This window comes from Oryx dammah, unplaced genomic scaffold, assembly GCF_014754425.2.
Source record: "Oryx dammah isolate SB20612 unplaced genomic scaffold, SCBI_Odam_1.1 HiC_scaffold_16, whole genome shotgun sequence".
Classification (NCBI taxonomy): domain Eukaryota; kingdom Metazoa; phylum Chordata; class Mammalia; order Artiodactyla; family Bovidae; genus Oryx; species Oryx dammah.
In genome coordinates this window covers 64,860,536-64,875,245 of record NW_024070200.1, presented here as the reverse complement: position 1 = coordinate 64,875,245, position 14,710 = coordinate 64,860,536, and the positions used below count along the sequence as shown (strand labels likewise).

Sequence of the window (14,710 nt, the reverse complement as noted above, 5' to 3'; positions counted from 1 at the left end):
AAATAAAGAGGATTGTCCTTAATGGTTTTAAACACAGAAAGATAAAAGGAGAGAAATTACTGAGCTCATTTGATGCTTGGAGTATAGAAAAATTTCACTCAAAATTCCAGAAAGATAAATGGAAAGAGAAATAGGAGGTAAGATCCCCATTTCTTACCTCATTAGGGAAGATACCATGCAGGTTGGCAGCCAAGAGACAAGGAAGATTGTCAACCTCCTTATTTCACCTTTCCTCCCTGATAGCTCAGCTGATAAAGAGTCCACCTGCAATGCGGGAGACCTGAGTTCGATCCGTGGGTTGGGAAGATCCCCTGGAGAAGGGAAAGGCTACCCACTCCAGTATTCTGGCCTGGAGAATTCTATGGACTGTATAGTCTAAAGGGTCACAGAGAGTGGGACACGACTGAACGACTTTCACTCACTTACTCCCTCCCTAATCTCAGTAAACCAGCTGGTGCCCACCTGCGCCCCCTGCTGGTCCTCAGAGCTGGTGCAACCCAAGGTGCAGTTCCAGTTAGAACAGTGTCCCCCTTTTACTGCCTGACCTTTGCTAGTCCAAACTAGCTGCCATACCCCTCTTATTCTGGGAGAGAAAGAGAAGAAAAACAAAAACTTCGAGGAACATCTATGTGTAGGGCTACCACTCAGATAAACTATTTCAAAGTGCTAAGTTATAAAATCAGTTATTTACTATCTTTACTGTGCTATAACTTCTATCCAGATACTTGGAGAAGGAAATGGTAACCCACTCCAATATTCTTGCCTGGAGAATCCCACGAACAGAGGACCCTGGCAGGCTACAGTCCATGGGGTTGCGAGAGTCAGACACACCTTAGAGACTAAACCACCTACCAACCAGATCCTACAATCCATTATCAGCAGGATTTCACCTATGGTAATCAAATATGAAGTAAACTTTGAAAATTACTATTTTTTTCGGTTATTGATTATATTCAAGTTTGAGTCCCATTATACATTTTGATTTATGTAACCTAAATAGGTAATTTCCTAGTTACATAATATTTGGCACGTCCATATTTTTACTCTTTCATAACAAAATTAACCAGTTTTACACTTTTCATTTTGCAATCTGTAGTTCAGGAAAGCCCAAGTCTTTGTCCCTATATCCACACAGTTTTTCTTGCTTGGATTTTATGTATAGATAATTTTGTTTTACGTGAGGCAAGAAATCAAGAGGCTCCCCTGGTGGCTCAGCGGTAAAGAATCTGCCTGCCAAAGCAGCAGATGCAGGTTCAGTCCCTGGGTCAGGAAGATCCCCTGGAGAAGGGAACTGGAACCCACTCCAGTATTCTTGCCTGGAGAATTCCATGGACAGAGGAGCCTGGCTGGCGACAGGTTCACAGGGTCACAAAGAGTTGGACATGACTGAAGAAACTTATTTTACTTTACTTTAGCATTAAGTGATATTTCCATATTGAGTTATTTTTCTTAGGTGACAATGGAAAGGTCATTCTTTGGATACAACTGAAGCATTTTAAGGGGCTTCCCAGGTGGCTCGGTAGTAAAAGAATCTGCCTGCCAAGCAGGAGACATGGGTTGAGCTCTGGGTAGGAAGATCCCCTGAGAAAGGGAATGGCTACCCATTCCAGTATGTCTTGCCTGGAAAATCCCACAGGCAGAGGATCCTGACAGTCAAAGCGGTCAGACAGGACCCAGCAGCTGAAGTGAAAGTGAAAGTCACTCAGTTGTGTCAGACTCATTGTGACCCCATGGACTATATAGTCCATGGAATTCTCTAGGCCAGAATACCAGAGCGAGTAGCCTTTCCCTTCTCCAGGGGATCTTCCCAACCTAGGGATCGAACCCAGGTCTCCTGCAGATGGATGCTTTACCAGCTGAACCACAAGGGAAGCCCCTCAGCAACTGGGCATGCATGCAAAAACCATCTTAACAGCCAGCTACAGTTTTCACTTATAAATTATTAACTATAAATTCAACCCAAATAGTGAACATAAGCACGTTTGAAACCCAAAAATTAAGGAGCCTGAGTGCAGACTATAAATCCTATTGTTTATGGACGACACGTCCCAGGCTCGCAGTGCACAGCACAGGTGACTTGAGGAAAATGGGCCACACTTTGACTGTATGGCTGCAAGCTGCCAAATGACCACCACTTGGACACCCAGGTAAGCCACATGCACTATCAAGTGACAAGAAGCAGTGGTCTCTGTAAGGCAAATCAGAGTCTCACGTTTTCAACTGTTCACAGACTCGGAAATCAGGGCTAGAAGGCAACTCAGAGAATCTATTTTAACATACTTGCTTAAAAAAAATGATCAGCTTGAAAACAATTGAGTCTAATGACTTAGCAAAGTTAAGAGAAACCCTTCTAGAATCTGAGAATTCTAACTAACTCTTTTCCACTGCCCAGGGCAATTTTGCAAATTAGACCCCCACAGCCTCTAAAGGTAAAATAGCCAGGAGTATTGAGGAAATTACCTACATAATTAAAATCCCAAAGAGTTCACAATAATAAAGTAAAATCTCAAGCTTTGAGACTAGTTTTTCAATCATAAACACAAGCTTTGGGGCAATACAGTGTAACGATAAAGCATGGCTTAGGAGAAAAGAATCTATAGATATATAATATTTCCAAAATAATTTTTAAAACCAGCTCCCTGTGATTCTAAATGCCAGAAACAAACAAGCAAACAAATGAAACCCATGACACTTAGAATCAATTAACACTTTTGCATATCTTTACCTTTCTGAATCTACTTTGGTTTCCACATCCATTACCACCAGCCAAGCCCAGATCCCCAGCGGGGCCTCCACAGTGCTGCAAAGCAATACTGCCTTCTTTTATTCCTGTGGTTCTGGAACAGTCCAGAAGATGCATTTGCCTTCTGGGCTATTGCCACTGACTATTCATGAAAATGGACAAACTCTTCATAGAAGTATAGAGAATTAGTCATACAGGGAATTTTAAACATGTCTTACTCAAGGGGATGTTAAATATATCACCAGAACCTTTCAACCAAAGAAAATCTTATTTTTCATATAAATGAATAACATAAATTATATAATATATACAGTAAACTATATAATTTCATTATATATAATATATATTACAGATTATAATAAATGTTTATGCAACATGATATATTCAAAGATACATGTCAACCCTCCCTAGTCTGAGAATCACAGCCCTGCCTATTCTTCCTGCCACAGCTCCAAGAAAGAATCTCTAGCCTTCCAAGAAAGCACCTGTCAAGCCCATCAGCCTCAAGGAGACATATTTTGTTCTCAAAATTAACCTGCTGTTGTTGGCCCAGAGTCTTTTTTCAGATGGTAAAGAATCCGCCTGCAGTGCAGGAGACCTGGGTTCGATCCCTGGGTCATGAAGATACGCTGGAGGAGGGATAGGCTGTCCACTCCAGTATTCTTGCCTGGAGAATTCCATGGACAGAGTAGTCTGGTGGGCTACAGTCCATGGGGTCACAAAGAGTCAGACACAACTGGGTGACTAATATACTTGCTCAACACAACTGCGTCTGTTTCTGTATCATTTACTCTTATAATACGAGAAAACAAGGAGGTTTGAAACAGATATTCCTTCAGTATGACAGACAATATTATTATAGAAGAAAATCTCTGTTTTTTATCAATCTAATTGTAAGAGATGTTTAATGTTCATTTTCATAAAATATTACCCGTTCTTATATGCACTAGTAGAATTTTTTTTATCAAACCTGTGTCTTCTCTGCAGTTTGGACAAGGTCACAAAAAGAGGCTTTATTAATGCAGTAATTTTCTCAGTTAACATTCCTGGGGACTGGCTGTATTAAAAATCATTCTAATTCCATGGGTTAGGCCCACATTTCCTAAACTATATTCTACAGAAAACTTCATGAACTATTAATAAGGTCCATCATCCCCTCACAAAGAAAAAAATTCCTACACATGTATTTTAAATACCGAACTCTACACTCCTCTCATGAAGATTTACAAAATCATTGACATATTAAAGGGCTTGACAGTTTCTGCAGTAAAGAAACCTGTTTTAAGTCTCCAACATAATTTCCAATATTATTCGAGCAGAAACACTGATTATGGGCACATATGCACATTCTATATAACAATGTTCTTTTTTAATTAATTATTTAATTGGAGGATAATTACTTTACAATATTGTGATGGTTTTTTGCCATACATCAACATGAATCAGTCATGAGTACACGTGTTCTCTTAAGCAACCATTATTTTAGCCCATACCACAAGGAATTACATTCTCATAGGGAATTTTGGTGCCCAGGGCTAAAACAAAGGACAATTCAGACATGAACACTCATTCAACTGCACAATCAGCTACATCCTCATACAGAGAGTGAGAATTATCTGCAGAATGTTTAACAGCATAAAAAGGAATATAGCACAATCAATCCTGCTCTTCATACATTCAGTTATTCCCAACCTCTTTCAAATAAGCACACTGCTTTGGAAAGGCAAAACATGGTATACAACAATGGTGAGAAATTCTGCAGGCATGAATTTGTGTCAGCTCCTGCAATCACTCCAACACCACAGAAGGCTTCTTGGTCTACACCTTTGGAACCACTATTCTAGACCATAGGAATGGCACTGCTTTCCGTGATCTGGATGTCTTTTCTGCAACAAGTTCACAGGAATTCATATGTGTAAAGCTATGGTTAATTTCATGTGCTTGTGCACAATTCTGTGCACACTCAGTTGTGTCCAAATCTTCGCAACCCCAAGCCCACCAGGCTCCTCTGTCCTTGGATTTTCCAGACAAGAATACTTGAGTGGGTTGTCATTTCCTTCTCCAGGGGATCTTCCTGACCCAAGGATCGAACTAATGTGTCTCGCATCCTCTGCATTGGCAGGCAGACTCTTTTTCTTTTTTAAATTTTTATTTTTACTTTATTTTGCTTTACAATACTGTATTGGTTTTGCCATACATTGACATGAATCCGCCATGGGTGTACATGAGTTCTCAATCCTGAATCCCCCTCCCACCCCATATCATCTCTCTGGATCATCCCCATGCACCAGCTCCAAGCATCCTGTATCCTGTATCGAACATAGACTGGCGATTCATTTCTTACATGATAGTATACATGTTTCAGTGCCATTCTCCCAAATCATCCCACCCTCTCCCTCTCCCTCAGAGTCCAAAAGTCCATTCTATACATCTGTGTCTCTTTTGCTGTCTCACATACAGGGTTACCACTGCGCTACCTGGGAAGCCCGCTATGTGTTTGACAAACACCCAAATAAGGGATTCTCTCCAATAAAACAAACAGAAGATGTAGTTTTACCACAAGGGTCATGTGTTACACAAATGCATTTAACAAGTATTCACCAAGCATATTCTACATAACAGGCACTGTCCCTGGTGACTAGTCTTTCAAGCTGATATACAGACATCTCTCAGATGGATTTTTAGAGTCATCATGATTGGGAAAAAAAAAATTCAACGATATTACAATGAATTATTCAAATTGTTGTCTCTTTTAAAACAATTTTTGGTTTGCACAAAAATTCACAGATTCACAAAGATTCACAGATTCACACACACCAACAACTTGTAATGATGGGTGACCCAGAAAACTTGTTCCTTCTACTCATTAAAGTTAACAGTTGCAAAGTCTAATTCAAAAAAATTAAATTTTAAAAGAAGAATGATGTGATACTGAACTAAGTAGCTAACACTTTATACGTATGTATCAAACACAATCAGAGTCATGTAGCTTTAAAACAGTAGATTTTGCTATCCTTTAAAGTCAACTCAAAATAAAACAAATGTATTTCATGTCATGAATCATAGCAAGACTTAGTAAATATTTTAGATAAAAGGAATTCTTTCATTGTAGAACTTAAGTAACATATGATGATGTAATCAATAGAGTCCATACCCTCTCTCAGACTGATTGGCAAAGCACAAATTAGAACTTTTAAAGAGCTGTGACATTCTCATATCTTAATCTTACTCCTATTCATCTGAAATGTTAGTTCCACACATGCTAAGGTTTTTGTTAATTATATCAATGCTTCTGTGGAAAAATGCAAAAAGGGATACATGAGTTAACACTTACAAATGGCTTCTATTTCTTAATATAGTCTCCTGGTAACCACGGAATAAGAGAATTCTACATCTCCCACCAGAGAGATCGGAGGCAAGCTCTCCATCGTGAGCCCTCTTGAATTGACAGGACTGAACAAACTGCCAAGAGATGAAACCTATTTCAGTCCTAGTCTTCCAAATTTTGCTGCTAGAGAGTCTTCTTAATGGCTGGCATAAATGGCCCAGAAGTAAACTGTGCTGAAAAGCTAGCAAACACATGAAAACCACTGCAGCTACACGGCACTGCTGAACAGCCATCAGAAAGGGAACGCAGAGCTTAACGAACCTCTGTATTAAGAAGAACCACCAAAACGTCCCTATCCTATAGGAAAGCTCAAGTCGCACATACTTCCAGTTAGACACAAAACTGAGTGTAACAAAGGCACCAGTGACTAGTGTTTGAAATACCCCCATTAATCCTTACACAGGCTGTTCATCACAGGGCCACCACAATCAGTTCCCTCCTCTCCACACTGAGATCAGTATAAAAGCTCTCCAGTGAAGGGGCTAAACGCTATAAAATACATGCCAGCTGAAGGTGCTATGCCTGCATGCCAAGCCTCTTCAGTCGTGTCCGACTCTGGGAGACCCATGGACTGCAGCCCACCAGGCTCCTCTGTCCACGGGATTTTTCAGGCAAGAACACTGGAGTGGGTTGCTATGCCCTCCTCCAGGGGCTCCTCCTGACCCAGGGAGCTAACCCACACCTCTTCCATCTCCGGCACTGGCAGGTGGGCTCTTTACCACTAGTACTACCACTACACTGTATGCAATTATGCAAATTCTGGTTAAATTAAGTCCCCGTAAAATAAAAACTACACATATCACATTTAGCCTGTAAAAGGTTCCTCTTGGTCATAAGCCCAAATTCTGGGTTATAAAAAAAATTTCATTGGAAAGCCACCTACCTATTTATTCATGTACTTTTATATCTATTCTTTCATTCATTCTTCATTCATAGATTTTTCTTTCAACCAGTATCTAATAGACACTAGTATCTATTTATACAGCAACTATTTAGATTTTGGTTTTGCACTATGAAAGGGTGTTCTCAGACACACAGATCTGCCTCATGAGATTTACAGTCTCAAGGGGGAGAAAAAAGGGGAAGAAAGCCTCTAAACAAACAAGCACACCAGAATCATACTCAGTTGACAGCGATCACTGGATAGTAATCATCCCGTGACAGTGAAAAAAGGAAAGACTAACACAGCACGGAGAAGTGAACTGGAAGATCCACTCTAGATGGCAATGAAGGTCATGGGGAAAGGTTGAATCTTCCAAGGCCCTAAGGAAGCATTGTTTAATTGCTCTGTAACACAACGAGGTAGAAAGAAACAGGATCGAGTCCCAGCTTTGTATCAAGAGTACCTCAGCGTTGTTCCTAAGGCTATTTTCTCACCTGAACAATGGAGATGAGAGTAACATCTACCTATAAGATATACTTCACTAAGCCGATCATCAGGTGTGACGATCGAATATGCAAAATATCCGAAACATTTCATCAACTGCAAAAATGACATAAAGCTGTTGTTAGCTGTCATCTCCCTAAGTTATACCTCAATATGCATCACAAGAAAATTTTACAGATTCCCAATGGTCAATAGGCTTGATTTATTTAAACCAAATGTTCAGTGGGCTTCAAGCACGATGAGAGTATATATGATATGATACTTCAGGAGATAGTGGAGGACAGAGAACCTGGTGTGCTGCAGTCCATGAGATCAAAAAGAGTCAGTCACGACTCAGCAACTAACAACAGTGTTATGACACAGAACCCACAGGAGAAAAGGTTCTGCTACCAGTGGAAGGAAAGAAGAGCTCTTACAGATGACAGTATTTACAAAATCAGATGTTGGAATTCATATTGCTTCATTGGCAAAAATTATAAAGTTTTTAATATATAAATAAGCAGATTTGTGCCATTAATTCAAACCAAGTACTTACTTCTATGTGCAACACAACATAGGATCTACTGAGCCTGGCAAAGGCTCCAGGAACAGGCTGCTCAGGACAAGGCAATGGATGCAAGATTCATTTTCTAAGAGCTGTAGCAACGTAAGCTTTACAGCCTCCCTGAGGGGAAAGACAAAAAGCACCCTCTTTGCCTCCCATATCACTCTTTCTAATGTTAAACAGAAACCTCCTTTCATAAAGAGCATATTATATAAGCGCTATTCTCATCCATCTCTTAAGTTTATTATATGCTTCCTTGTCAGTGCCCCAGCATTGATGTTTAATCATAACTTAGGCACGAAACATACTTCCAGGGACTAGTAATGTCCTCAGTAAACAGTCTTACCTCCTAAATGCAGCAACCTAGAACCAAATGCCAACATGCTCACTGGACCTTACCCCTGGAGTACCTTTCCTGTAAGTGGCTTTTTAAACCCAGTTGGGTCAGAGAAACACTTCTTCCTTTCTGCTGAGTCATCCCTCAGCTTAAGTGGTAACAAGAGCATTAGCACATTTCCAACATTTAAAATGCTAGTAACAATTCAAATGCGATTAACAATTCATAGGCTAACTCTGAACTAAGCCAGAGCCTCTCTAGAAGAAATCAGAAAAGGACAGTTTTCTAATATGTGTGTTGGGCTGTGATTGTGTGGGTATCTTTACCTCAGTTTTCTATGTAGAGCTAAGCCCTTTGTGCTATCACCCAGGCATTTTTGTGCCACGGGCATCTGAGAAGCCAGAGACTGAATTACTGAGTATTAAGGGACTTGCCTAAGGCTAGATGTTCCCATAAATTTAGAAACAGAACCTGAAACTCCCAATCCCATTAGGCTCTTTGCAGCACAACAGCTGAACTCCTGGGACTCAGCTCCTCCGCCTGAGGACCTGGCCAGGTGCTGGACAGAGCAGGCAGAGCAACTCTAGACTCCAGCACACGGAGGGGAGTTGATTAACATAAATTTGATCAAAACTGCCTAGAAGCTGAATTCTCCAGCTAATCCCAGCTCACTCAAACCAAGGTGACCTTCTCCTTTTCCCACTCTTCTGAAAACAGGAAAGACAAAGTGAGAGCAAATGCTTCTGTGTTGTGCACGAAAGTCAGCTGCACCTATTTTACAGTGAGGCAGCACCAAAGCTGCTTGCTGGGACGTTCCAAAACCATGCTCTTATGTACCATACTCATTTTACACTGAGACACCAAAAAATACGTTGATTCTGAAGAGGAAAATGCAATCAATGAGGAAGGAATACACTATAACAAGCGTAAGGGACAAATATACCTCTCATAATAAGTGAACACAGCAGATTATATGTCACCTAAAAGGAACTCACAACTAAAAAAAGATAACATTATTTATATGCATGAAATCAGAAAAAACAATTCTATAGTTACATTTTCATGAACTATATAGTCCATGGGGTTGCAAAGAGTCGGACACAACTAGTCAACTTTCACTTCAATTTTAATAGATGAATTAAGTGCAGAAAATAATAAAGTACAAGTTAAATCATAGAACATTAGCCTTTTTATTACTAGCGTTTGAATCTAGTTTTATATCCTTAATATTTGTGGATTAGTAGCTAAGTCATGTCTGATTCTTTTGTGACTCCATGGACACACAAGGCTCTTCTCTCTGTGGGATTTCCCAAGCAAGAATACTGAAGTGGGTTGCTGTTTCCTTCTCAGGGGGATCTTCCCAACCCAGGAACTGAACCCACGTCTCCTGCCTTTCAGGCGAATTCTTAACCACTGAGCCACCGAGGAAGCCCAATATCCTAATACTTTAATTAAGTAGAAATTGAGAATGTATAGTTTCTTTCTGAATTAACAAATCAAACAATACTTTAAAATACTGTTCTTGTTATCTGAATGATTTTTAAAGAGTTCCAGAACTACTTCAGCCTCTTTCAGTAAAAAAAGTATATTTTAAAATTAAACTTTTCTAGTTTTATATTTTAATATTCCCATACGTTTCCTATATTTTCAATAATTGTGTCCACTTATCTCTCCACCTATCTATTCAACAGGTTTATTTCACACTTGGACCAGTGCTAAAATTTTAACACCAGAATTATAACACATGCATATAAAAATTTTCAGTAGACAGTATACTTTCATATGTACAATCTCACTTAAAGAAATATGTAAACTAAATCTCAACAATTAGTTAACCATGCTTAGTTTTAAAAGATTATCTGAACATTTAAAACAAGAGCTAAAAGAAAGGAAGTTATGTAAAAGAACATGGTTTTTTGTTTGACTGCTGTCAAGTAAGCTAATTTTAAAAAGAGGTGGAAAATTAGGAGTTTGGGATTAACACACATACTACTATATATAAAATAGGTAAACAATAAGGATCTACTATATAGCATATGCAACTAAATTCAATATCTTGTAATAACCTATAATGGAAAAGAATCTGAAAAAGAATATATATGTGTATATATATGTTTATAACTGAGTTACTTTGCTGTACACTAGAAACTAACAAGATTGCAAATTAACTATATGTCAATTTTAAATAAAGTACACAAAAAGAAAAATTAGAAGCTTAAGAAAAATGGAAATACAAAATATCTCCATTATCACTGAAACATGTTATAGCAAAATAATGTTAAATATTAAAATACTAAAATCCATTTTGATTGTTAATATAAAACCAAAATGCATAATGATATATACATGTATATGTATAATGTATCTATTTATTTCATTTTCTGAGGTCAGATGCATTCTTTAGAGGCATTACCTATATGACCATCAGTAGATACTGTTTTGCAACTGTTCAAAGAGAAAAGTAACTATTTGCTTCATGTTCACCCTCAAAGTGTCCACTAACAAGAGCACATCTGTCCTACCTTGAGATATACACGCTTTACATAGCCTTATTTCAGATATTAATGGATCTTTATTGCACTAAATATGTTTTCAAAAGCATATCTATGAAAATTTGAGAACAGTTTCAAAGAACCTTCCATGATCATTTACCCTGAATTTTCTTGCTAACTTTGCTCTTCTCACTCCATCTCAGTTAACATCTTTGTCACAATATTCATCTTAAACCACAACTTAAATCATGTCAATCATCTGCTTAATAATCTTTACAGGCTCCTTAATTCTTGAAAATTAATTAGCATCTGAAATCTTTGGCAAGGCAGAGAAGGGCCTAGGTGAACGGGTTTGTCCTACTTTTCCAATTTCATCTTTTGAGTCTCTCCACATTTCCTGTCCTGCTGATCTATCCATCCATAGCTTTGCCAAGTTCTTCTCTGACCCAAAACATCCTCCTCTGTCTATGCCAGTCACAGTTCCATCCCCCCTACTCACCCACCCAACTTAAGTATCACTTCATAACTTCTTTCAGAAGGCTTTCCATGTCAGAAGTCCTCTCAGTCTCTCCCCTCCCTCTTTCTGCCTCCTTCCCTCTGCCTTTCCTTCCCTCTGTCTCTTAGGGCACGCCCCTTTCTTTTTTCATAACCTAACAACACTTAAGTTTTGGGTAACTAGTAAGGCAATTAAGGAAGTTCACAAATATAATGCATTGCTTTTAAGCAACGTGATTAAAAACATGGGTTTAATCTTATGATCACATACTCAGTTCTTTCCCTATATAATGTCAGCTCCAAAATGATACTTAATATTGCTCTATATTTAGAAGTTCCTTCAGTAAAAAATAAATCAAATATAGCAGCTATGACTATGAGCTATGATCCTGATCATGAGTTATAGGAAATCAGGTTTTTCTAGTGGATGTTTTTACCAATCCACTTGTGGAAGATATTTCAGATGCCAGTTAGTCCCTCTGTCCAATGGCCTTCAATTTCCAATTTCATCAATTCCCAATTTTTCTTTACCACAAACTTATATAGAGAGAACCACAAAAATTAACATCATAAAAATGCAAAACAAAAGGTATACAAGAATGCTATGGTACATTATGCATAATTACTGGCTTTGGTATAGGCACTTAAAGATTATTCAATATAATGGCTAGTATCCTCAATTTGTCTTCCTATTATTGGGTTCAGAGAAAACTGGGACATTTCAGTTCATAGCGCATGAAGTTTTTAAAAGTGCTAAATATCAGCATGATGTCTAAACAATTGGATAGCTAAGTTTAAAAATTCATTCACAGGAAATGTGTAATGATTTGCAACAAGACATTCTCTATTCCCTGGCTGTTTAAACACTGTACAGAGTTCTTAAAGTGTCACATCAGTATGTTTTCTTCATTATTTGACAATCAATATAATAATTTTTGACATAAAAATCCACTAAATAGTCTATTAACTTCTATACAAAACTTTCTTCTCTATAGAATATGAAGTTCCCAATTAAGGAAATCACAGATTACAGAGTATATCTTGAATATATTAACTTGTCTCCTTAAGGTCATAAGACATACTTTTGACAGAATGATTTTTCAAAAATTTGAAAAAGTGAAATAAATGTTATGTTTTTAGTTTAATATATGTAAAGTCTCTGTTTCATCCTCATGTTTTTATTATTAACAACTTATTTATTTATCTATTTATTATTCATACTTGAATATAAATGTCCTTAGTGATATACATTGAAAGAAAAGTACTTTTTAAATCACACATCGTAATTTTAAACCTTTAGGTTAAGAGTAAAAAATTAATTAACAGTAGTTTCATGTAGTCAAAGATTTCTTCCTACAAAATCCATACTGGTGTATGCCTTTAAATATATCTTGCTAAACATCTATTTAAAATTATGATTTTAGTTTATTGGTAAACATCCATATTTCTATGTTATTAGAATGTTTCTCAAAAAACTGTCCATAAAACATCCGCTTGAAAAAAACAATCTGAAGCACTAGTTTTAAATAGTGACCCCCAAGATTGCACCTCACACCACTGAACCAGAATCACAGCCTGGGAGTAAGCATGTCCACCAGACGAGAAATCCATGGAGTCCACCTCATGGCTCATTATATTCTTGGTGCTATATTTTAGAAAGAAAAGTTGCCAAATGATTTTTTCCAAAAAAAAAAATTTTTTTTCCAAATTCTCATCCTCACAATTTCTAAAGTGTCACTCAGAAACTGAAACCTGTTTTCAAAAACCCCTGGTATTCCAATTCAATCAAAAAAATGAAAGGGGTCGTTTTCCTCCTTATTCCGTGTTGTCTTAACGGTTCCTGAGGAAGCCTGTGACTCCCCCTTCACACCTCTGGACAGACAGGGACCTCCACTTTCCACAGGTCAGAACACAGAATCTCCTCGCATTAACACAGCCCTAAGTGACACTTGGTTCTCCAGCTTTCCACTCTCCCTGCAGAGACGGCGCGCCAGACCCTCCAGCACCGTCAGCACCTCCGACAGAGCCCGGCGGATTGGGTCCGGGTTCCGCGTCCCGAGCCCGCCCTCGGAAAAGCCACTGGACTCGGAGGAAACGGACCCGAGACAGCGCAGGACACGCCGACCACGGCCCTGCGCGCTCTCCAGCGGCCAGCACCTCCTCCACAAGGAAGCAACCCTCGCGTCCCCCTCACCCAGAATCAAGCTCCCCCGCAACTGCGCTCTCCTCCCCGCCCCCGGCGCCTGTTGCTAACGAGGCGAGACGACCCCGAGCGGCCTGGGCCCCGGGGGGCCGAGCGCGGGGCCGGCCGGGAGCTCGCCGGCGGCGAGGCGGCCCGCTCCGGTGAGCCCGGACCCCTTCCCACCGCAGGAAGGCGCGCCCTCCGCGCGGCTCCGAGCCGACGACTGCCCAGTGCGCACAGGCGCGCGGAGCCAGGCGCGCGGGCAGGCGGAGGCCGGCGCGGCGAGGACCGCTCGGGTCACCCGCCCGGTCAGCTCGGCCCGGCAGCGAAGGCCTCCAGCCTGGTCCCGAGGCCGCCGGCGTGCCCACGCGGCGGGGCAGGGGCTGGGGCCCGGGGAAGGCAGGCACTCACCATGTTGACTTCGGAAACCATGTCTATGCTGGCGATGTCGATGTTCATCCCCACGCAGACCGGGGGACCTGCGGAAAGTGCAGACGACACGGCCGTGAGCCAGGCTCGGGCACGGGCTGCGGCGGCCCCGGGGCCCGGGAGCCGCCGGGGAGGGGGCGCCGGCCGAGCCCTCCCCGCGCGGCCGCAGCGCGGCGGCAGCGGCCCCCGCCTCCCTCCTCCGCCCAGGCCCCCAGCGCGGGGGGTCGCGCAGCCCGTAGAGGCGGCGCACAGCCTACTTACCCCCGAAGTCCGGTCTCAGGCGAATGTCGTAGCCTTTCAGCAGCTTGTCCACCGTCTCCTTCACAAAGGACATGTTCCCAGGATCGTTCACGCTGCGGGAGGGGTGGAGGGGGGCAGAGAGAACCGGGTCAGGCGGCGGCTCGCCCGCCCGTGCCCGGCGCGCACACCCGCGCACCCTGCCAGCCGCCCGGCCCGCTTCCCGGCAAGCAAGCCACGACCCTACCTCTGCGCGCAGCACACCACCGCCACCAACACCGGGGCCGAGAAGATGCCGAAAAACCTTCCTCCCGCAAAGCCCCACATCCCTCCGCCGCGCCCCGGCACGGGGGAGGGGGCGCCCCGCCGCCGTCGCGACCCGCAGCCGGGGCTGCTCCTGCTGCCGCCGCCGCCGCCGCCGCCGCCGCGCTGGCCCCGAGCGGAGGAGGGCGCAGGGGGAGGGCTGGGGAGGCGCG

The 14,710-nt window shown here is 41.5% G+C and overlaps 1 protein-coding gene across 1 annotated transcript in view; it reads right to left on the bottom strand.

The window, feature by feature from the left end:
- Positions 1–14,659, bottom strand: part of GABRB3 (gamma-aminobutyric acid type A receptor subunit beta3) — a 298,494-nt gene extending 283,835 nt beyond the window's left edge. The window contains exons 1-3 of the mRNA XM_040257053.1: positions 14,482–14,659; positions 14,259–14,350; positions 13,980–14,047 (exon numbers count right to left, since the gene is read on the bottom strand). Of these exons, the coding sequence (XP_040112987.1) occupies positions 13,980–14,047; positions 14,259–14,350; positions 14,482–14,561 (240 nt within the window). The 5' untranslated portion in view covers positions 14,562–14,659. The remainder of the gene's footprint in view (positions 1–13,979; positions 14,048–14,258; positions 14,351–14,481) is intronic.
- Between the last annotated feature and the right edge of the window lie 51 nt (positions 14,660–14,710).